The sequence below is a fragment of the Bubalus kerabau genome, chromosome 18 (assembly GCF_029407905.1).
Source record: "Bubalus kerabau isolate K-KA32 ecotype Philippines breed swamp buffalo chromosome 18, PCC_UOA_SB_1v2, whole genome shotgun sequence".
In the NCBI taxonomy this organism is placed as follows: domain Eukaryota; kingdom Metazoa; phylum Chordata; class Mammalia; order Artiodactyla; family Bovidae; genus Bubalus; species Bubalus kerabau.
This window is the reverse complement of record NC_073641.1, coordinates 24,990,428-25,013,516: the sequence shown is the minus strand read 5'-3', so window position 1 is coordinate 25,013,516 and position 23,089 is coordinate 24,990,428. Positions and strand designations below refer to the sequence as shown.

Genomic DNA, 23,089 nt, shown 5'->3' with positions numbered 1-23,089 from the left:
CTTCAGTAATTACCTGGTTTAACACAGATGTAATTTTTTCCAGTAAATACTTAATTCCAAGGCTCTCATCTCCCTAGAATTAAGCCAATATAAATAGATTTCTGTTACTCCAGCTTATTATCCCTTCCAAGTCTATTAGGTCACAGCTTGACACATAATACGATTTTAGAAAATCTCACTAAATGACTGATTAGAAATATAGCACTTCCTCCCAAAACAAACATAACCATTGATTTTGATTTTGCCCCTCTTTAAACTGTACTGATGCATGTCTTCAAGCAAGTGTACCCTTGTGCCTTAAAGATGGTCTTTTGAAAATAACCCTTTGGAATCCACCATAGGCTTAAATGAGGTAATTAAGATGGAACATATTTGACCGTGTGTGTGTGTGTGTGTGTGTGTGTGTTCAGTTGTTTAGTTGTGTCCAACTCTTTGTGACCTCATGGACCATAGCCTGCCAGGCTTCTGTGTCCATGGGATTTCCCAAGCAAGAATACTGGAGTGGGTTGCCATTTCCTCCTCCAGGGGATCTTGCTGGACCAGGCAGGGATCAAACCTTTGTCTCTTTTGGCTGATGATTTGGCAGGCGGATTCTTTACCACTGAGCCAACTGGGAAGCCCATCAGCATGAAATATAACACTCAAGCCAAACACTAAATTAAAGGAACATGATAACAGCTCTCACATGCAGTAGCTAGACTCATTGCTTTCAGGGCAAATTTTATTTTAGAATCAGAAAATTCTATCAGAATCACATACTTCCTAGACATTGAGATAAAAATATTAATACTGGTAGATGAATACTGTCAATAAACTGTAGGTCTCTATCAAAACTTGTTCTTCAGAGCAAATACATTCCCATTCTGACCTCCATTTTAGTCCAACCTTGGTCTTTTGGGCAGCTGAATGAGTTCCAGGATATTTCCAGAGGTCAAATCTAGGAGGTCAGTCAGTAAATTGTATGAAAATCTGAAGAGTTTCCTGTCAGCCATGTTATTCTGGCATAGTTGTTACTAGAAGGACAAAGGTAGCTCTAATATTAATATGTAAAAAACAGGAAATAGCTTGTTTTTAATTATTAATTATTTTAATTTAATAATTAAATTAAATTATATTATATTAATTAAATTAAATTAAAGTAAATTAATTTAATAATTAATTTAATTATTAAATCTCTGGTGAATGGTAAATCATCTTGCAATTGCTGGTGGTCCACAGGCTAGGAAAAATGAGAGCAGTATTTACTCTATTGCAGAGCTGGATCTGCAATGTTGCCAAGATATGCTGGTATTAGCTCTGTGACTTTGAGCAAATTATTTAACTTCTCTGTGTTGGTACCTTGTCGGTACTTGGTAAATACAGGTTGTTGTAAGGATCCAAATGAAATAATGTGTGCAAAGTTACTATTTTTATGTGCTTTGCAATAAAGGGGAATATAAGTGGGAGAAGAACAAAAAATAATTTTAGAAGAAAAACTTGCTTGAAAAAAAATTAGGCACAAATTGGTGAATATCTCTATCTGATATGGTCAGTAAAATATTGGCTGAGGAATATCCTACACCAAGCAAGCAAATTTATCTAGAGGCAAAAGGATAGTTGCTCTATTTAAAGAGGTGGTAATAGGCAGCATGTTACTTCTTTTTAGCTAAGCAAAGATTCTTAAATCAACTTGGATGGAAAGGCCCAACATTAGAAGATTCCATGTGCATATATGTAAGTGCAAGTGTTGGGGGATGTTGGGTTTTATAAAGGGTGTTTTGTTTTCTTTTATTGTTTTGACCTCTTAACTCTCCACTTGGTGATCTCTTAGGGCCTGAGTTTTGGTTAGTGTGGTAATCTTTTGGATAATTCATAAAGAGTTGAATTTCTCCCTTCCTGACGCAAACAGAAGGATTGCATTTCTATATCTGTTTTGAAGTTAGGCATGTCCATATGACTTAATTTAGCAAATAAAATGTGGGAGGAAGTGCTGAGACTCACCTCGGATTTTCTCCATTTTGGTGACTAAGGAAGTGCAAGTTGAAGGGGAATCTACATCAGCCAACTCTGCCAGCTAGAAATGAGACATGTATTGTGAATGAGAAAAAAAAAATATTGTGTTACCCAGTGAGATTCTGGAGTTGCTTGTTACTGAAGCAGAGGCTAGACTGTCCTGGCTAGTTGAGGCAGTGTAGGGCCAAGGTATCCACTCATGGATTCACAAGTGGCTAAGTGACACAACTGAACAGCCTGATGTTTACAAAGAATGATTATTCAAAGACAAAAATAGCGCCCCCTCCACACACACACACAAAGAAAACCCTTCAGAATCTATGTCCTGGGAGCTCTTCCATTTGCACCAGAAACTGCTCTCCCTCTAGCTACTGTCTAGCTTGGGAGGTTGATAGGTTTATTCTTTTATAATCCCTGATATATATAACTATCATTAGCAAAATGAGACTATGGACTAGTAACTTCTTTCATTATCACTTCTTACATCTCTCTACCTTGCCAACTACCTCTCTATCTCTCTATTTTCTTCCCTTCCTTCTTTCCTAAAGAAAAAAAGATGATTGAGTGCCTAAGTATGTTCCAGTTACTGTACACATTTCTAGATGTGTAAAGCCAAGTTACTATGATTTGGCCTCAAAGGAGCTTCTATCTAGTTAATGGCACAGTCTGACCTCCCTAAATAAATATTAATAATACTAACAGAATAGTAAATGTACTACTACCAAGCCTGCTGAATAACAGGCAGGCTTGGTAATAACATGGAGTGAGTATGATCTTATATGGCTAAATTTTAAACTTTCAATTAATCCAAAGAATACACAAACCATTTAGTAAGGAGATCTGTAGTTAGTAATAGTCTTTTTGAAATTTGCTACATCATAAGTGGGAATATCTTGAGTAGACAGAGACCATTATTTTGAAACAGAAAAAAAAATGATTAAATATGTAGAGTGTTTGAGGAATGCATGAGAAATATCTATTTCATTCCATTAGGTCAAGATGGAGACCTTTCTAACTCACATAATCTTCTCTATTAGAACAAACAATCATATCTGAAAATGACAATAGGTGGAAATAATCTTATAACAAAGAAGATACATAAACATTGTTGAATGATTTGATCTCTAGCCAGGAACTGACAGTGTTGGAAAATATTTTGTAGATGATTGTACACTTAAAAGCCATAAACACTGACTGATGAAAGAAATTTACTGTTTTAATTTTAATTAAGTTTTGTTAACCCAAAGTGGAATTGCAATCAATGTAAATAACACATGTGGAATGTGCTTTCTTTTTTATTCAGCAAAGCATACATTTTTTAAAAACAGAAAATCATTAAAAAAAAAAATCAGCAAACATGCCACAAAACAAATCAAACATAACTAAGGTTCCCTGCTGATAATATACTGTGACTTTTTATTTAGGCTTGTAGAGGTCACAGAAACTCACAGACTTACAATATATACACAATCAAAGATTCTAAGTGCTTATGTGGAACAAAGAACTTTGAGTTATAAAACCATGAATGGCTTACAGAATGCAATTTACTAGATCAGTCTTTATTCTTACAAACTAGAGTAATCTTGTTCTTTGACAGTTGAAAATAGATCTTGTCTATATTTTCACAATCAGTGACCCACAGCTAGTTTTCATCATTGGTGGAACTGGCCGAGTTTTCACTCTCTTCAGCTGGTGGACTGTGTCCCCGCTGGCTTGGAATAGCAGGAAGCACTCGGTTGGTCCGTAGAGGTTCTCCAGACAGAACTGGGAGGAAAGAATAGAAGGAAAGACTTTCAGGGTTATCTTCTCTTAGGAATGGAATAGTGATAGAAGAATTGTGTTATATCTGAAGGAATACAGGCGCTTCTAAGAAGTTTTTCTTGCAGAGAGCTAAACTTCAGGAGATAGTCATGTGTATCTACCTATCAAGCTTACACGTAGTCAGGGATGTTGTGTGTGCGTGCTAAGTTGCTTCAGTCGTGTCTGACTCTTTGTCAGCGTCCTCTGTCCATGGGATTCTCCAGGCAAGAATACTGGAGTGGGGTGCCATGCCCATCTCCAGGGGATCTTCCTGATCCAGGGATTGAATCTGTGTCTCTTACGTCTCCTGTATTGGCAGGCAGGTTTTTTTTTTTACCACTGGAGCAACCTAGGAAGCTCCAGTCAGGGAAGTCAAATATGTGCAATACGAGGTGGGGCTGAGTTTGATGAAAACATGATCAGACTGTGCGTGCCTGGCAAAGTTCTCTTTTCCTTGGGTGGAGCAGCCCTTGAAAGCCAAGTCAGCACAAGGCCTTAAATAAGCCCCAAGATGTTTGTACTGTGCTTTTATGCAAACCTCAAAAGGTTCTCAGGTTTCTTTCAGGACAGGCGCTGTACCTTTCCATTTCTTTTTCATAGAGCTACAGTTGATCAAAGATCTTTATCTTTCCCTGTCTCCTTAAATTTAATCATGAAAAGCAAAGCTGCTGGGCTCTGCCAAAGAAAATCCCCTCTCTTTGGCTTCTCTAGGCCATACTGGATTTAAGGCTAAGTGACTCTTTCCTTAGATGTCTTTGTGACTACATTTCTGCTTAAAGACAAGGTCAGACTTGAATTTCATTCAGTGATTAAATTCACACCATCCAAAACTCTCTCTTTAGGCAAATTAGTAAGGGCAAGGAAAATAATCTGTCAAGGAAGAGGTCTTGGTTTCTGCTACTAAGTCTGTGTGTGACTTTGGACAAATCTCCACTTCTCCCTTTCCTTATCTGAAAAAAAAAAGACAGCATTGTCCTAAGACCCCATGGTTCTTGGTTTTTAACTAAAGGGTTCTAGAACTCTTGACTTGTCCCATTTGAACTGCCGTCTGGGGCAAAAAAGATATATTGGGTATTTACTCTGTGCAAATGGTTGCCAAGGATTTTGCATGTGTCATCTCATTTAATCCTCTCAACAATCTTATCAGGTTGCACTACTCTTACAGGCTACAGGAAGGAATTGAAGTAAAGAAAGGGTTAGGGACTTGTCTTTAATAAAGCAGCTTCTAAATCATCTAATCTCTGCAATTAAGATGATGTAGAGAGTGTATGTGTACATGTGCATGCGAGTGCTTGCGCACGTGTTATAAACCAGTGCGTTGGGATAGGAAGAACAGGAAGAAAGGAAATTAGAGCCCAGTGAGTATTATTTGTTTCTTGAAGCAACTGACTCAGTATCCTGTACCTCTACAACTTACTGCCTAAATAATAATGGGTGACTCATGTGACCTCTCTGAATCAGTTTTCTAATCTACACTGTCTCAGAGTACAGATATAAGCATATACAAACTCAGAATTTCTGAGTGTGGGGCCCTGGAATCCATTTTATAACAAGCACCCCAGATAACACTTAGACACAGGCAAACTTGATCACTTGGTGAATGGAATATATTAACAGTTTATATTGTGAGAAGTGTTGTATAAAATAATGCCGAAAGTAAACCTGATGAACATTATACTTGATTGTTCCTTTCTGCCAATGACTGCAGAGCCTGTGAGTACAGAGGTAACACACATTTCTATCTGTCCAACATAGTAAGGAAAACAATGCCAGGAAGCCAGTCTTAGAATAATTTTTGAAGCATTAAAGACATTAAATAGTACATAGCAAAATAGACTTCTGTTATTGTTTTTATAGTCCAAACATAAAAATTCCTCAAGGAAGCGAGTATTTCTTTTAAATAAGCATTACCATTTTGGATGGAGCTTTAAAGACTGTCTCTAGTCTATTTTCCTATAATTTTCAAGTTTTGGTACTTGATGTTCTCTTGGAAAAATGAAAGTAAACCGAAATAACATTTAGTCCTAATAACAGCACTACTATTTGCAAAGGAAGCTGAGGAAGATTGAAAATACTTACATTTTTGGTCTGGTAGGGGAGCTAGGTTGTTCCGAGTATAAGGAAGATCCCTGATTTTGGGTCTGTTTGGGGAGAGATGCTGAAAATTTTGTCCTGGGGACAAACATAATTTGCATCAATCATTTGAGACTCAACAAAGTGCAAATTATAAAATCCAGTGGATTAGAGAATCATACAAGTTGTTATAGATCATGAAATTTATGATGTTAACAACAAAATAACTACACCATATTCAGTTTCTATCACATGCCAGTCACCATTTAAGTGAAAGGAAAAATGTATCCAAAATCATTTCTTGAGTAAACTAGCTTTAAAAAAAATTATAAACAAGCACAATTAGGGACTTCGCCTTGGCACAGTGGATAAGAATCCACCTGCTAATGCAGGGGACATGGGTTTGAATCCTGGTTAGGGAAGACTCCACATGCTCCGCAGCAATCAAGGCTGGGCGCCACAGCCACTGAGCCTGAGTTCTAGAGCAAACTGAGGCCACACACTCTATGGCCTGGGAGTCACAACTACTGAGCCTGTGTGCTGCAGCTACTGAAACCCACACAGCTACTGAAACTTAGAGCCTGTGCTCTGCAACAAGACAAGCCGCTGCAAAGAGAAGCACGTGCACTGCAATGAAGACTAGACCCCACTCGTGGCAACTAGAGAAAACTCCAACAAAGCAACAAAGACCCAGTGCAGCCAAAATAAATACAAATAAAAAAACAAAAAAACAAGCATAGTTAGTCAAATACTACACAAAACTTAAAAGTTTGAAAAATAAAATAGGGTATTAATGTATCGTGTATTCGTGGGTGATGAGTAGGACATATTCTTCAAGATCAGTATTTCTCAATCCTGGCTGCACTGAGAAATTATCTGAGGAGTTTAAAAAAAAAAAAAAATGCTACTCTGACTAAACACCAACCACACCGATTAAATGAGTATCTCAGGGGCTGGATAGGATGCTAGATTTGTTTCAGCTCCCAGGTGATTCTAATAGGAATCCAGGATTGAGAATCATGAGATGGAAGATGAGAGGTGAATGAAAGCATTTTGGAGACCTTGAATATATCATTTAAATGATCAGAAGTGCTATGCTGGAGCTGTGCGTACCAATTTTCAGGAATTTTGTGAGATGGTTGACATCACACTTAGTGGCTTGACATCAGCAATGGTGGGAGTACTTACATCAGAGAAATCAACAAGCACTGATTTTTCTCTGAACATTAAACATTTATTAAACACATGTGGACTGGAATGCAAAAGTTAGGAGACTGGGATGCAAAAGTAGGAAGTCAAGAGATAACTGGAGTAACACGCAAATTTGGCCTTGAAGTACAAAATGAAGAAGGGCAAAGGCTAACAGAGATTTGCCAAGAGAACGTACTGGTCATAGCAAACACCTTCTTTCAACAACACAAGAGAAGACTCTACACATGGACATCACCAGATGGTCAACACCGAAATCAGATTGATTATATTCTTTGCAGCCAAAGATGGAGAAGCTCTATACGGTCAACAAAAACAAGACCAGGAGCTGACTGTGGCTCAGATCATGAACTCCTTATAGCCAAATTCAGACTTAAATTGAAGAAAGTAGGGGAAAACCACTAGACCATTTAGGTATGACCTAAATCAAATCCCTTACAATTATAGAGTGGAAGTGACAAATAGATTCAAGGGATTAGATCTAGAGTGCCTGAAGAACTATAGACGGAGGTTCATGACATTGTACAGAAGGCAGTGATCAAGATCATCCCCAAGAAAAAGAAACGCAAAAAGGCAAAATGGTTGCCTGAGGCAGGTAGCTGAGAAAAGAAAAGATGCAAAAGGCAAAGGAGAAAAAGAAAGATATACCCATTTGAATGCAGAGTTCCTAAGAAGAGCAAGGAGAGATAAGAAAGCCTTCCTCAGGGATCAATGCAAAGAAATAGAGGAAAACGTATAGAATGGGAAAGACTAGAGATCTCTTCAAGAAAGTTAGAGCTACCAAGGGAACATTTCATGCAAAGATGGACTCAATAAGGACAGAAATTGTATGGACCTAACAGAAGCAGAAGATATTAAGAAGAGGTGGCAAGAATACACAGAAGAACTGTACAAAAAAGATCTTCATTACCCAGATAACCATGATACTGTGACCACTCACCTAGAGCCAGACATCCTGGAATGTGAAGTCAAGTGGGCCTAGGAAGCATCACTACAAACAAAGTTAGTGGAGGTGATAGAATTCCAGTTGAGCAATTTCAAATCCTAAAAGATGATGCTATGAAAGGGCTGCAGTCAATATGCCAACAAATTTGGAAAACTCAGCAGTGGCCACAGGACTGGAAAAGGTCAGTTTTCATTCCAATCCCAAAGAAAGGCAATGCCAAAGAATGCTCAAACTACCACACAATTGCACTCATTGCACACGCTAGCAAAGTAATGCTCAAAATTCTCCAAGCCAGGCTTCAATAGTACATGAACCGTGAACTTCCAGATGTTCATGCTGGATTTAGAAAAGACAGAGGAACCAGAGATCAAATTGCCAATATCTGTTGGATCATAGAAAAAGCAAAAGAGTTACAGAAAAACATCTACTTCTGATCATTGACTATGCCAAAGCCTTTGACTCTGTGGATCACAACAAACTGGAGAATTCTTCAAGAGATGGGAATACCAGACCACCTGACCTGCCTCTTGAGAAATCTGTATGCAAGTCAAGTAGCAACAGTTAGCACTGGACATGGAAGAACAGACTGGTTCCAAATTGGAAAAGGAGTAAGTCAAGGCTGTGTACTGTCACCCTGCTTATTTAACTTGTATGCAGAGTACATCATGAGAAATGCTGAGCTGGATTAAGCACAAGCTGGAATCAAGATTGCCGGGAGAAATATCAATAACCTCAGATATGCAGATGACACCACCCTTATGGCAGAAAACGAAGAAAAACTAAAGAGCCTCTTGATGAAAGTGAAAGAGGAGAATGAAAAAGTTGGCTTAAAACTCAACATTCAGGAAACTAAGATCATTGCATCCAGTCCTATCACTCCGTGCAAATAGATGCGGAAACAATGGAAACAGTGACAGACTTTATTTTTCTAGGCTCCAAAATCACCGCAGATGGTGACTGTAGCCATGAAATTAAAAGATGCTTGCTCCTTGGAAGAAAAGCTATGACCAACCTAGACAGCATATTAAAAAGCAGAGACATTACTTTGCCAACAAAGGTCTGTCTAGTCAAAGCTATGGTTTTTCCAGTAGACATGTATGGATAAGAGAGTTGGACCATAAAGCAGGCTGAGCACCAAAACTTGATGCTTTTGAACTGTGGTGTTGGAGAAGACTCTTGAGAGTGCCTTGGACTACAAGGATATCAAACCAGTCAATCCTAAAGGAAATCAGTCCTAAATATTCTTTGAAAGGACTGAGGCTGAAGCTGAAGCTCCAATACTTTGACCACCTGATGCAAAGAGCCTACTCATTGGAAAAGACCCTGATGCTGGGTAAGGTTGAAGGCAGGAGAAGGGGATGACAGGCGAGACGGTTGGGTAGCATCACTGACTCAATAGACATGAGTTTGAGCAAGGTCTGAGGGATGGTGAAGAACAGGGAAGCCTGGCATGCTGCAGTCCATGAGGTCTCAAAGAGTTGGACACAACTGAGTGAATGAACAAGAACAACAGGATCAGACAGGATTAGGCTTAATTCCCAACTTGAGCAAGTGATGTTCTCTCTCTAAATCTCAACTTCCTCATATGTAAAAAGTGGATAATAGCTTTCTCTGTCTTTTCCAGTTGTTATAAAGATTAACTAGGAGAACAAAGGTAAAGCATTTAGCTTATAAAGTAAACAATAAACATTAGCAATTATTACAGTGTTACTCTGTGGCAGTTTTAAATACGATCTCCTAGAGAGTGGGGCATGTATTCATTTGACCTTTTACTTAGCAGTCTAGTAGGAACCAGAGTCACTATAGTGAGGCCCATAGGGTTTAAGTCTTCTGTTTGGGTAAAGCAGTCCTTAGAACAGGGGGAAAATATCCACCCCCTATCTGCTTCGGTGAGTCCAGTGGTAGATTTTTAGGGGTGGTCATCTGAGCAGTGTCATTTGATGAATATTAAGCAAAATTTCCAGTCTCCTGGGTGTACATTTTGCCTTTATATTTTTATTCCTTTGAACTCTGAAGGTTAAATAACCTCATAAGTGAAAGTGAAATTGCTCAGTCCTGTCCGACCCCATGAACTGTAGCCTACGAGGCTCCTCCATCCATGGAATTTTCCAGGCAAGAGTACTGGAGTAGGTTGCCATTTCCTTCTCCAGAGGATCTTCCCTACCCAGGGATGGAACTGGGTCTCCTGCATTGCAAGCAGATGCTTTTACCATCTGAGCCATGAGGGAAGCTCATAAGCCATTGTTTAAAAAAAAAATTTCTGAGTAGAATTACAGTAAAACCTGTATCAACTCATATTCGATTATTTATCCAGGAACACTGGAGCAGAAATTTGAAAAACCAAAAATGAGATGATAATTACGGGTAACACTATTGAGCACTTACTGTGGTCAAGCACTGGACTAATTTCTATATATGTAATCTCATTTAATCCTAACAGTCACTTTCTCTTGTGAGAGAGGTACTATCATGCCCAGTTTCCAAATGAGGACACTGTGATTTGGAGGAGTTCTGAATGGAGCTCAAGGTCATATGACAGGAGGTGACAGAATCTGGACCCAACCCAGGTCTGTCTGGACCTAAAATCCACACCATGCTGCCTCCTTAGAGGCCACAATGGTATAGATAGGATGGGAGAAGTGGGAAAGACGGACTTCAGCAGTGATTTGGGAGGAGGTGGGAGGAGAGTTAAACTTTTTGCCACCCTGACATTTTGCTCAGTTTTGAAGAACAAGGTAGAATGTGCATAGTTCAAAGATCTCTTATCTGTGCTGCGGGAGCTTTCAAGGTGTGTCCAGCCTGTGGAGGATGACCACTGTCTTAGAATAAAAAGGAAGAAAAAATTTTCACAGTTAAATGAGGAAATAGAAGAGAATGAAGATCAATAATAATAACAAATACATTCAGCACTCATCTATTGCAAACTCTTTGCATTCCAGAGACTAGAGTATAAAGATAAGGCAAGGAGCTCAAAGTGGCTGATGGGAATAGAAACAGATAAAGCACTTTTGAAGGCCATGAGTAGTGCTGTGAAGATATCACAGAGGAAAGAAGGGCCCAGAGAGATCAGTGTGTCTTGAATCCCATAGACCTTGCTTAAACATCTGCTCTGCCACTTCCTAGCTACCTTATGACCTTAGGCGGGTGGGGTAACCACTCCAATCCTCCAATTTCTTCATCTCTAAAATGGGGATTAAAAACTCCTCTCCTGCAGTGCTGTTGAAGGGGAAGTCTGTGGTTCACTGCCCCCTAGAAGGCTTAACAAGGTGGAGGAGGGATTCTTTCATGATGGATAGTAAAAACGGGCCACACCTCCTACAGCAGTGAGGAGCCTTCTGCATAGGAGGCAAGTTTGGGCCGGTTCTTAAAAGATTGTAGGACTCTATCAAGCACTCAGTAGATGAAAGGTTAAAAGAAAAACAAAATGAAACACAGGCAAAGACGTCGTAGAGTAAAAGGTATGGGTTCCTCAAGAGCTTAGAGATATTCAAGGAACTGTTCAAGGGGATGGGGACAGGGGGAAAGATTGAAATGGAAGGTGCAGAAGTTGAGAAAGGTAAGTGAGGCCAGGCTACGTTGGGAGGACTTTGCCAGCTGAAGAATCTGGCCTTTGTCCTGTTGCTAAATTGCTTCAGTCGTGTCCAACTCTGTGCGAACCCATAGATGGCAGCCCATCAGGCTCCACCATCCCTGGGATTCTCCAGGCAAGAACACTGGAGTGGGTTGCCATTTCCTTCTCCAATGCATGAAAGTGAAAAGTGAAAGTGAAGTCGTTCAGTCGTGTCTGACTCTTAGCAACCTCATGGACTGCAGCCTACCAGGCTCCTCCATCCATGGGATTTTCCAGGCAAGAGTACTGGAGTGGGGTGCCATTGCTGATGGGTTTAAACAGTGGTGGTCATGACATCAGACCTATGCAGGGAGGAGAGAGAGTTGTTGCTGGGATAGTCTAGAAAATTCTGGAGAAGAAAGTTCTCTCTTGAGGGAGAAAGGAAGCAAGCACTTTCTTAGGTTCCTTGTGATGACTTGTAAATAACCAGGCTGGTAGCAAATACCACACAACTCTCTGTTCCATTTTCTCTGAAAGCTGCTTGCAATGAATTAAGCTGATGTGCTCCAAACCCTCATTTAGGTTAAGTGCCTTATCCCCCATCCTCTCCATCTAGCCCACTGACAGGTCTCAATAAATGTTAAGCAATAATCATTACAGCTAAATGTTCAGGGTTGCTGAAGTCAGCACAGGATATTAGCTTCCAGGAATTCAAATGGTAGTAATCACTGCTAGCCCATATTATTTCTACTAAACCCAGGGCAGGAAAGGAAAAAATCCAGGGGAGAGAGACGATCCAAGTTCAAGCCAGTGGTGCAGTGGTATGATTTATAGTACCCAATTGCTTTACCACATTAGGTTTTCACATCAAGTATGGGAGCTCAGTGCAGAAATCTGCTGAGTTTCAACCCGCCTAAACTAACAATTTAAACCACTTAAGTGAACTCTCCCAACTGTAGTCTGGAAGTTTCAGTAGTCATTAAAAAAAAACAAAAACCTCAAATTGGGTTAAAAATATTTGCAAAAATAAAATCCATAAGGCAGAAATATTTTTCTTTGGGGGAGGATGGTGTAGTTTCTAAGAAAATCACATCGTAAATAATTTGGTAAGCATGCTATCAACTGGACGTTGAGATTTAAAGACAGAAATAAGGGAAGCCCTTATTTTGTGGATTCGATCCCTGGGTCGGGAAGATCCCCTGGAGGAGGAAATAGCAACCCACTCCAGTATTCTTGCTTGGGAAATCCCATGGACAGAGGAGCCTGGCGGGCTACAGTCCATGGGGTTGCAGAGTCAGACATGACTTAGCGACTGAACCACTTCCACACCATTGTATATGTGCTCAGCCCGACTCTTCCTGACCCAATGGATGGTAACCCACCAGGCTCCCCTGTCCATGGTATTGTCCCTGGCAAGGATACTGAAGTGGGTGGCCATTTCCTCCTCCAGGGGATCTTCCCAACCTAGGGACTAAACCCACATCTACCTGCATTGCAGGTGGACTGTTAACTCTGAGCCACCAGGAGGCTGTGTGGTAACTTCTTAGGAGATCTGGGTTACAGTTCTGAATATGTCACTCATTAGTTGTTAAGACTGAACAAGTTGTTTTAACTTTTCTAGGCTATGTACATTATAACTGGAAAGGCCTTCATGAAACAAAATGGCCCCAGACTGTGTATCCAGAGAGTAGGAAAATTGTAGCTGAGAGAGATGACATGTCTTGCCTTATCAATCAGGGTTCATTCAGGAAAATGGAGACCTCTTTAGGCCTCTGAAAGAGAGGTAATTTCATATAGAAATTTCGTTATACTGGTGGTGGAAAAGCTGAGAAGCCAGATGACAAGGTTAAAGGACATCCAGAAATTAACCACAGAAGGAGGATGCAACCACTTCTAGTCTGGAGTATAAGAGAAAAAGCTGATATTACCAAGGTCCAGAAGCTAGTGGGAGCCAGAACCACAAGTGAGGGGCTGTGTGGAGGAAGTAGGAGGAGTGAAACCCCTACTGGAAATTCCATAGGAAGCAGAGGGACATTGAGGAGAACTACACTGGTTTTCCTCTTTCTCCTGCTCGTACTCTTGTCAATGCCTCCTGGCACTTTAGCAAAAGTACCTGGAAGCAGCTTCCAGGGAGCCTGGGAGGTATAGTTTCCAGACACACAGAATAGAGTCAGAAGTAAGAGATTAGATCTGAGAACAAAAATGCAGTTAAATGTCATCACCTATAGCTTGTGTCTAAGGCACTGGGCTTAGTGTAGGGCCTGGCACATAGTTTTAAAAAAAGCCCACAAATTTGTGTGTATTTGTATAGTACTATGTTAAAGTCACTATTTTAAGTATTGTAAATGTATCAATTTATTTAACCTTACTATCAATTCACAACCCTAAAAGTTGGGTATTTCGTCCCATTTTTGACACGAGGAAACAAAGGTTTAGAGAGATTCATTAACAGCAAGTAAAAGAGAGCCAGGGCTTATTGACAAAACAACAACAAAAATGTGACTTTAAAAGACCTCTCTTGGGGAATTCCCTGGTGGTCCAGTGGTTAGGACTCAGGTCTTTGATTGCTGTGGACCCAGGTTCAGTTCTTCTCTGGGAAACTAAGATCCTATAAGCCATGTGGTAGCCAAAAAAAGAAAAAAAAAAGATTTTATCTCTTAACCACTGGATATGCTGCCTCTTGATAAATTATAATAATAGACACTCAATAATCATTTAAAGAATGAGTGAAGACTAGAGTCCTTTCCATTTAAAACCCTTATGATTTTCATATGTAAACATGAGAAGAAAATCAATTTAAAGTGAGTTGTATAATCAACTTAGAAAAATCCATGTTCCTGAAAGTTCATTTATAGACTGAAGATTCTTGGGATATTTATCTTATCATGACTCAGTTACCTAGAACGGCTCCTAGTTATTATCAGCACTCAAAAACATTGGTTGAAAAAAATAAAAGCTTTGATCCAGGCACAGCTAATCATTTAACATTCCCTTGGAGAATTCTGCTAGCTCTTTTCTGCTTTCCTGCCCCTAGGGACTTTTCAAGTTACTTCATTGGAAAAGTGAAATCAATCCTAAAACCAACTTTATTGAATTTTCTTTTATTTTAAGTAATATGGAAAGTTTTAGATGGCACATGTGACAGAATCTATGAATTCTCTATTCAATATCTACTCCCTTCTTTCTCTTAGAAATGAAAATCCAGTTTTGGAGGTACAGTCATGTGATCAACTAAAAGACAACAATTCCCAGTCTCCCTTGCAGATAGGCAGTCATGTGACTAAAGTTCTGGCCAATGAGATGGAAGCAGACTCTAGGACTTATGGGCAATAACTTATTACACTTGATCTTAGCCAAAAGGCCTAGAAGCGATGGGAGATAACTTATTAATGGGAGATAATTCAGTCTGGGGACATCCATTTTCCTCTCCCCTCTCTTCCTTTCTCCCTGCCTCTCTCCTTTCTCCTGCTCTTTCTCCAAAGGAGGAAAGCCATAGGTTAAGTTGTAGAGAATACAAATGGAAGGATCATGGTTCACCAAGCACTGGGAACCATAACGTTCAACTTCTTTCATGTGTGAGGAATAAACTTCTATGTTGCTTAAACCACTGTTACTTTGGGTTTCTGTTACAACAGATGAACCAATTCTAACTGATAAAGAAAAAACAGCCCCAGGATGTCCTGGGAAAAGAAAAAGAACAAGACTCAAAATTTAAAAAAAAAAAAAAAAAAAATTTTTTTTTCCCTAAAAAGGAGATATTAGCCAGGACAGGACTAACTCCAGAAAGCAGGCTGAGTCAAGGCCCTGGAGGCCATCAAAGTGTTAAAAGACAGCAAACCAATATCTTTGCTTCCTTACCCCTTCACAGAACACAAGGGAAACTACCCACACTCCAGTGCTCTGAGGAGGAAGTAAGACCTTGCGGGAAGTTCTTCTCAGGAAATAGCTGTCACGTATTTATTCAAATAAATACATTTAAATACAAATAAATATGTATGAGAGAAGTCTTATGCTGCCTCACAGGTTTTAGACACCAGGCACGTGTAAATGAGTGAGGACAGCCAGGCTCATGCTGCATATTAAATGGGGAGGAATAGTTCTTACCTCTAAAGATATATTGATCTCATCTAGTTCTTAAAATATACATACACCCTCTTGGTCTTTCACTTTTCTACTTTTGAAAGAAGCATGGGTTCAAGAAACATATCATTTTCCCTCTTAACCCCACTATAAGAAAAGCAACAGAAACTTATTGTTAAAGAACAACAGATATTCCATGGACAGAGACTAGAGAGTGGTGTGGACTGGGCTAAACTGGGGACAGTGATGTCCACGTCCACGTGGTGTCCATGTCCACGTGGTGTCCAGAGGGATACTGGTTACTCAGATCTAGCCAATTATTGCCAAATGGAATTTGTGTTTAGTGTTGCTGGATTTTTCAATTTCTCAAGAGAAGCTAGAAATTTAAACTTTTATGTAAAAACTTCATGATTTTTAAATGTTAGTGATTAATTCACTTGATGACAAAATAAGCTGTTATAGTAATGACCTGATTTTGGCAGCTGTTCTGAAGCCTGCGCTTTAGAACAATAGATCTTAGTCTCCACTGTACCTCAGAATTACCTGTGGGTGATTTTAAAAAACATAAATAAAAGTTTTAGTGTGATATGTTTGTTTAAACGGGTGAAAAGTAGACACATATATATTGCTTGTATGTGTACAAAAATATAGATTCTTTAGTGTGATGTGCTTATTTATTTAAAATGTATATATATATATGTATATATACAAATACTTAAATATGTATAAAATACTTTTGGAAGGACAAGCAAAAAATTAATAACATAGTTTGCTTCGGATGAGGGGCTACATAGCTGCAGGCAGACACAGGTAATCGGCCAGGTAATCAATCCTTTGACGTGTTTGGAGTCTTGATCCATAAATGAGTGATGTGTTCCCTTTCTACACATACACGTGGAAGGCATTACTCTTTTCCCCTCTGCCTCACCAAAATTTTGGTTCAGTGGGCCCAGAGTGGTCATTGAACACCAGATTTAAAAGCAAACAGTCACACAAACAAATCAACCCCTTGTAGGTGATATCGGCAAGGATCCCTGCTTAAGAATCCTTGCTGGTGGAAATAATAACATTCCTGCTCCAACCTGCCAGTCACCACACATATTTGGTGGGATGGGATAAGATGAGAAGGCACATGCTTCTACTTGATGACTGTCCTCAGGTTGGAAAAGCAGACTGTTTACATAGCCTGCTGCTGCTGCTGCTGCTAAGTCGCTTCAGTCGTGTCTGACTCTGTGCGACCCCATGGACTGCAGCCTACCAGGCTTCTCCGTCCATGGGATTCTCCAGGCAAGAACACTGGAGTGGGTTGCCATTTCCTTCTCCTTACATAGCCTAGATATCCTGAATCCAGTGGACTAAAGGGAAGTCCTCCAAGCTATCTACTCTCCCTCCTCACTCAGGACTGTATGACATGTTTCTTGTACAGAATCTGTCAGGAATGAGGAAGGACATTACCTGATGAAGGATTATGTAGATGAGGAAGATGTGGGGGCCCTGATACTTCCTGGTGGCCAGATCTGCTGGTGAGCAACCTGTCTAGCAGCTTGTCAGATGAAGACATAGTCCAGGCTTTATAGAACACCGGGTGAGAATCACCTTTCCAAGGGTTATCTAGCAATGCCTGGCAGCCAGTTCTGTTATTCAACAAATCTTGCTCACTTCGGCTTTTCTGAGATCGCTGAGCCGCATGATGAGTACCAGAGCTCAGGCCAGCATGGGAAGTGGCCCCCTGGGAGGCTGTCAGGAAGTTATGGCCCAGGGTGATGGGTGGGAGGCTCTGTGTTCTGATTGGTGGAAGCCCTTTACGGGCCAGAGGCTTCTTTTCTGGCAAGTGATATTTTGAGTTTTCTGAGGTCCTCTTCTTAAAGTCAACCATAGCCACCTGCTCACCAGGCTGCTCTTGGCAGTTGGTATCCACGTTGCTGTCAAAGGTGGTGATGATGTCATCGACTTCCGAGGTGTGCTCCCCCCTGTGCCAGTCCCTGCTGGGGTCCTTCTGATAGGCCCTCTGCTCTTCCTTTCTGTTCTTGCAGAAGATTTGATTGAGCATGCCGAATCGTCCCTCCTTCTTCTGGGGTCTACTGTTCTGGGCAGGAAGGGGTCTAGGAGGCTCTGTTCTATAGGATATAAAACAAGGATGCTCTGTGAGAACAGGAAGTGGCGCACCAACAGTCATCAAACAAAATACCTCCCTCTATTCCATCTCCAGGAAGGAGATCATTCAAAGTCATTCAGCGCCCTCTCAAGTTAAAGGTGATGTGCAAAACTACTCACATGCCACCCCCTTCCTTGGCATGGTCAGTCTGCTATCCATAATTAGAATATTTCTTAGTTAGATTTTGCTTGTTCCCTTAGGAACTATCCTTTCAAAATTTGTTTTTGCCAGGGGATCAAGTAAGCTGAAAACACCAAATACCTTCAGGGGTTACTGTTTACTCACTTCTTAAGGCCAGTCAGTAGGAGCGCCAGCTGTAAGTCAAAGAAATAAAGGCCACATGTTGCGTTCAAGCTTTAGCTAGCAGCTGGGTGGAGGCTGCAGAGCTGGGGTAGGGGAGTCTGATTTTTTCAGGTGTTCTCTGTAAAGGCTCCCCGGAGATAAGGGCAGAGCTCTGACATTATCCACCTCAGGAAGCCTGCCTATTTTACACTGTTTGTGTGTTATTTGTTTCCTGTTGAGTTTTTACTAAATTTCCTATTGAAAAACACTTAAAATAAAACATACTAAAAGAAGCCAAGGAGAGAAGCTTTTGTCTGGGCTTGGGCTGCAGAACAGGAAGTGTGTATGCCAGAATTTGGGCGTGGCAGCAGAAGAAAAGTGAGCAATGTCCAATGGGCAGGCAAATTCTGCAGGGGAAAAAGATCTGCAGCTGTCCGGCTGGCTCTTCTTGTGTGGAGTTTCCCTGAGGCACTATGCTGTTTTTTTTGCTTGGAAATTTCTGTATTATTCTCTTTTGAGGCCACAATTGATTAGTGCTTTCTGCGGTATGAGTTAATGATGAAACCGGACCTGTGTGCATGCCCTAAAAGCAATATTGCAACATTTCTCTTTGCAGTGAGATATTGTAACCTGTGGTTTGGAAAGTATCACTCCTCATTTTGGCCACATATAATGAAATTTTTTCTTTTTCCTGTAGGTCACACAGTGTATAATTGAATCTTTATTCCTGTGATTAATTTTTATCTTCCTCCTTTCACCTTCCAAAAGGCTTTATGAAATATGAAACACAGATTTTGCACTCCTGACACTACCAGAGAGAGAACCCCACATCTCTAGCATTCCTGCAAGTTTTCCCATATAGAATATGTCCCTGTGCTAACTAAATTAACTAAATGCTAATGCTACTTTAGCATCTTCTACAAGCAATTTCCTTTTCCTAGTAAGGTTGTGATTTTGGCCAGTGGGTCTCAAAGTGTGGTCCATTGAACCCTGGAGGTGAGGTCTCCGACAGGCCTCATGAAGTTAAAACCATATTCATAATAATATCAAGATGTTGTCTTTTTCACTGGACTGCTTTTTACACCAAGCATGCAAGAGAGCAAATGGGCAAAACAATGGGCTCCTTGGCACAAATCAAGGTAGCAGTAACAATGCTGCTGCTGCTGTCGCTTCAGTCGTGTCCGACTCTGTGCAACCCCAGAGACGGCAGCCCACCAGGCTCCGCCATCCCTGGGATTCTCCAGGCAAGAACACTGGAGTGGGTTGCCATTTCCTTCTCCAATGCATGAAAGTGAAAAGTGAAAGTGAAGTTGCTCAGTCGTGTCCGACTCTTTGAGACCCCATGGACTGCAGCCTACCAGGCTCCTCGGCCCATGGGATTTACCAGGCAAGAGTACTGGAGTGGGTTACCATTGCCTTCTCCAGTAGTAACAATAGACTTTCATTAAAACAAAACTGCCATTTAATTTAATAATGCCCAGTAAAACTTCTTCATTTTACTAAATATTGATTCTTGAGATGCTTTTTTTTTTTTCTGGACAAAATAGAAAGTACTCATAAGCAATTCTGCTATATATTGGCATCACCAACTCAATGGACATGAGTCTGAGCAAACTCGGGGAGATGGTGAACTACAGGGGAGCCTGGAGTGCTGCAGTGCATAGGTTCACAAAGAGTTGGACATGACTGAGCGACTAAACAACAACTCTATACTAATATATGATGGATTTTTTGAGGTAAAATATTTGTGGAATTGTTTGAGCTGAACTAGATACTTTTTTCCCCCATGAACCATCATTTCAATGGCTTCTAGGCAAGCTATGGTTATTTGGAGTAGGGCATTTGATTTTTCAAAAATGAACACAGTGAGTCTGTCATTTCAAGGTAAACAATTGACAGTAATTGTTGCCAATGACAAAAATCTAGCTTTCATGCAAAAATGAGAAATTTTGGAAAATTTGTATGCATACTTTGAGCTTGATAGCTTCCTGATACATAAAACCTTTTCTGATGAGATCATTGGTGACATTAATAAATGTGATTTTTTCTAATGTTGTAAAATGAAATGTATTATTTAATGGAAGATCTTCATAACTAAGCAAACCAATGTTTTTCAAATGACCAATGCAAGATATAAAATCATGCATAGGTATAAGACACATTAAAGGTGCTAGAGAGATGAATGGATTTTAATGTAATAGAATTCAAAAAGTTCACTGATAAGGTGACAAAGTCCACACTGCAACTGATCTTTGGGAAACTATTAGATTGATACAAAAATAATTGTGGTTTCAGACCATAAATTTTAAGTCATTATAACTAGGCTCAAACCCATCATTATTAATCAAAATAACAACCATTAAAATCAACACATTTTTGCCAACGAGAAATAAGTTTGTTTATTCCTGTAGCATAAAAATCCATGCTTTGGGATTCAATGAAGCGTTGGAAAGCATCTTCTGCCTCCTGCTGGCTGTGGAATCATTTCCCCTAGAAAAAGTTGAGATGCTTGAAGTCATAGTAGGTTGGCAAGAGGTCGGGTGTATACTGCAGATGAGGCTAAACTTTGTAGCCCAGTTCGTTCAACTTTTGAAGTGGTGGTTGTGTGACATGTGGTCGGGCATTGTCATAGAGAAAAACTGGGCTCTTTCTGTTGATCAGTGTCGGCTGTAGGCATTACCGTTTTCAGTGAATCTCATTGATTTCCTGAGCGTACGTCTCAGATGTAATGGTTTTGTTGGGATTCAGAAAGCTGTAGTGGATCACTAGAGCAGCAGACCACCAAACGGTGACCATGACCCTTTTTTAGTGCATATTTGGGTTTGGGAAGCTGGGATTTCTTTGGAAGGAATGATGCTAAAGCTAAAACTCCAGTACTTTGGCCACCTCATGTGAAGAGTTGAGTCATTGGAAAAGACTCTGATGCCGGGAGGGATTGGGGGCAGGAGGAGAAGGGGACGACAGAGGATGAGATGGCTGGATGGCATCACTGACTCGATGGACGTGAGTCTGAGTGAACTCCAGGAGATGGTGATGGACAGGGAGGCCTGGCGAGCTGCGATTCATGGGGTCGCAAAGAGTTGGACACGACTGAGTGGCTGATCTGATCTTGGAGCTTCTTCTTGGTCCAACCACTGAGCTGGTCACCACTGGTTGTCATCTGAAATTCACTTTTCTTGCATGTCATAATCTGATCAAGAAATGGTTTCTTGTTGTTGCATAGAATAAGAGAAGATGACACTTCAAGATGACAATTTTTTTCTTTAAATTTCCGGTCAGCTCATGAGGCATCCACTTATCGAGCTTTTTCGCTTTTCCAATTTGCTTCAAATGCCAAATAGCCGTAGAACGGTCAATACTGAATTCTTTGTAACCTCTCATGTAGTTGTAAGAGAATCAGTTTTGATGATGGTTCTCAGTTGCTCATTGTCAACTTCTGATGGTCGACCACTGTGTTCCTTATCTTCAAGGCTCTCATCTCCTTTGCAAAACTTCTTGAACTGCCACTGCACTATACATTCATTAGCTGTTCCTAGCCCAGATGTGTTGTTGATGTTGCAAGTTGTTTCTGTTTCTTTGCAACCCATTTTTAACTCCAATAAAAAAATCATTCGAATTTGCTTTTTGTCTAACAACATTTCTATAGTCAAAATAAATATAAAAGAAACAGCAAATAATAAGTCATTAGAAAAAAGACATAAAGTGAGAAATGCACATTAAAATGTTGTATAACATAACCACATTTATTTAAGAATGTATCCCAATATCAAATGGCAAAGTTCAACAGTGTAAAACTGCAATTACTTTTGTACCAACCTAATACTACTTGTCAAGTTTTGGTGTACTATCAGAGGAAAAGTATCCATAGTTATCTGAAAAGTCTATTGAAATACACCTCCCTTTTTTACCTATGTGTCTATGTGAGGCCAGATTATTTTCATACACTTTAGTCAAAACAGTCATGTTGCAATAGATTGAATGCAGATGCAGATGTGGGAATCCCGCTGTATTCTATTTAACTTCTATAAAGTTATCAAGGAGACTTGAAGGGAAAAGTAAAATAAAGCTGCTCTTTTCATTACACTTTTTCTGGTTGGTTTTGAAGAATAGTTTATTTTTAACTAAAAATATGGTATTAATCTTAACTTGTAATGGATTATTATCACTTTAAATTACTAACTAAAATATTTTATCAAAAGTGTCTCAGTTTTAGTTTCATGCCATAAATATTGATAGGTGTAACTCACATAAACAAAAGCTTTTTTGGGTCCTCCATAATTTTTGAGTATAAACGGGTCCTGAGAACAAAGAGTTGGAGAAATGCTGATTAGGCAAAAGCGCAATTAGCATATTGCTTAAATGGATGTGGAAAGGGAGAAAACAGAAGAGATTAGAGTTCAGTAAATGTTAGGCTGATACATTCAGGCTTACTACTACCATTTTGCTCCACAGATTCAAGGACATATCATTGTTAGATAATGGTGTCAACTGAAAAAACATGCACAACATGAGAGTTGTGAGTCACTATTTATTTGGGGGAAAATGAGGACTATAGCCCAGGAGACATCATTTCTGATCACTCTGAGAAACTGCTCAGAGTGGTGAGCAGAGGTGGCTGGGAAGGTTTTGGTGAAGGGGAAGTACATGCAATCAAGCACATACTTTTTGCAGGAGCTTACTACCAGACCACCTGATCTGCCTCTTGAGAAACCTATACACAGGTTAGGAAGCAACAGTTAGAACTGGATATGGAACAACAGACTGGTTCCAAATAGGAAAAGGAGTACGTTAAGGCTGTGTATTGTCACCCTGCTTATTTAACTTATATGCAGAGTATATCATGAGAAATGCTGGGCTGGATGAAGCACAAGCTGGAATCAAGATTGTCGGGAAAAATATCAATAACCTCAGATATGTAGATGACACCACCCTTATGGCAGAAAGTGAAGAGGAACTAAAAAACCTCTTGATGAAAGTGAAAGTGGAGAGTGAAAAAGTTGGC

General features: G+C 40.0%; 1 protein-coding gene across 1 annotated transcript in view; it reads right to left on the bottom strand.

Annotated features, from left to right (window-relative positions):
* Positions 1–3,275: 3,275 nt before the first annotated feature.
* The window catches only part of ANKRD55 (ankyrin repeat domain 55), a 108,766-nt gene continuing 88,952 nt past the window's right edge, over positions 3,276–23,089 (bottom strand). The window contains exons 9-11 of the mRNA XM_055554903.1: positions 17,106–17,767; positions 5,872–5,964; positions 3,276–3,756 (exon numbers count right to left, since the gene is read on the bottom strand). Of these exons, the coding sequence (XP_055410878.1) occupies positions 3,635–3,756; positions 5,872–5,964; positions 17,106–17,767 (877 nt within the window). The 3' untranslated portion in view covers positions 3,276–3,634. The remainder of the gene's footprint in view (positions 3,757–5,871; positions 5,965–17,105; positions 17,768–23,089) is intronic.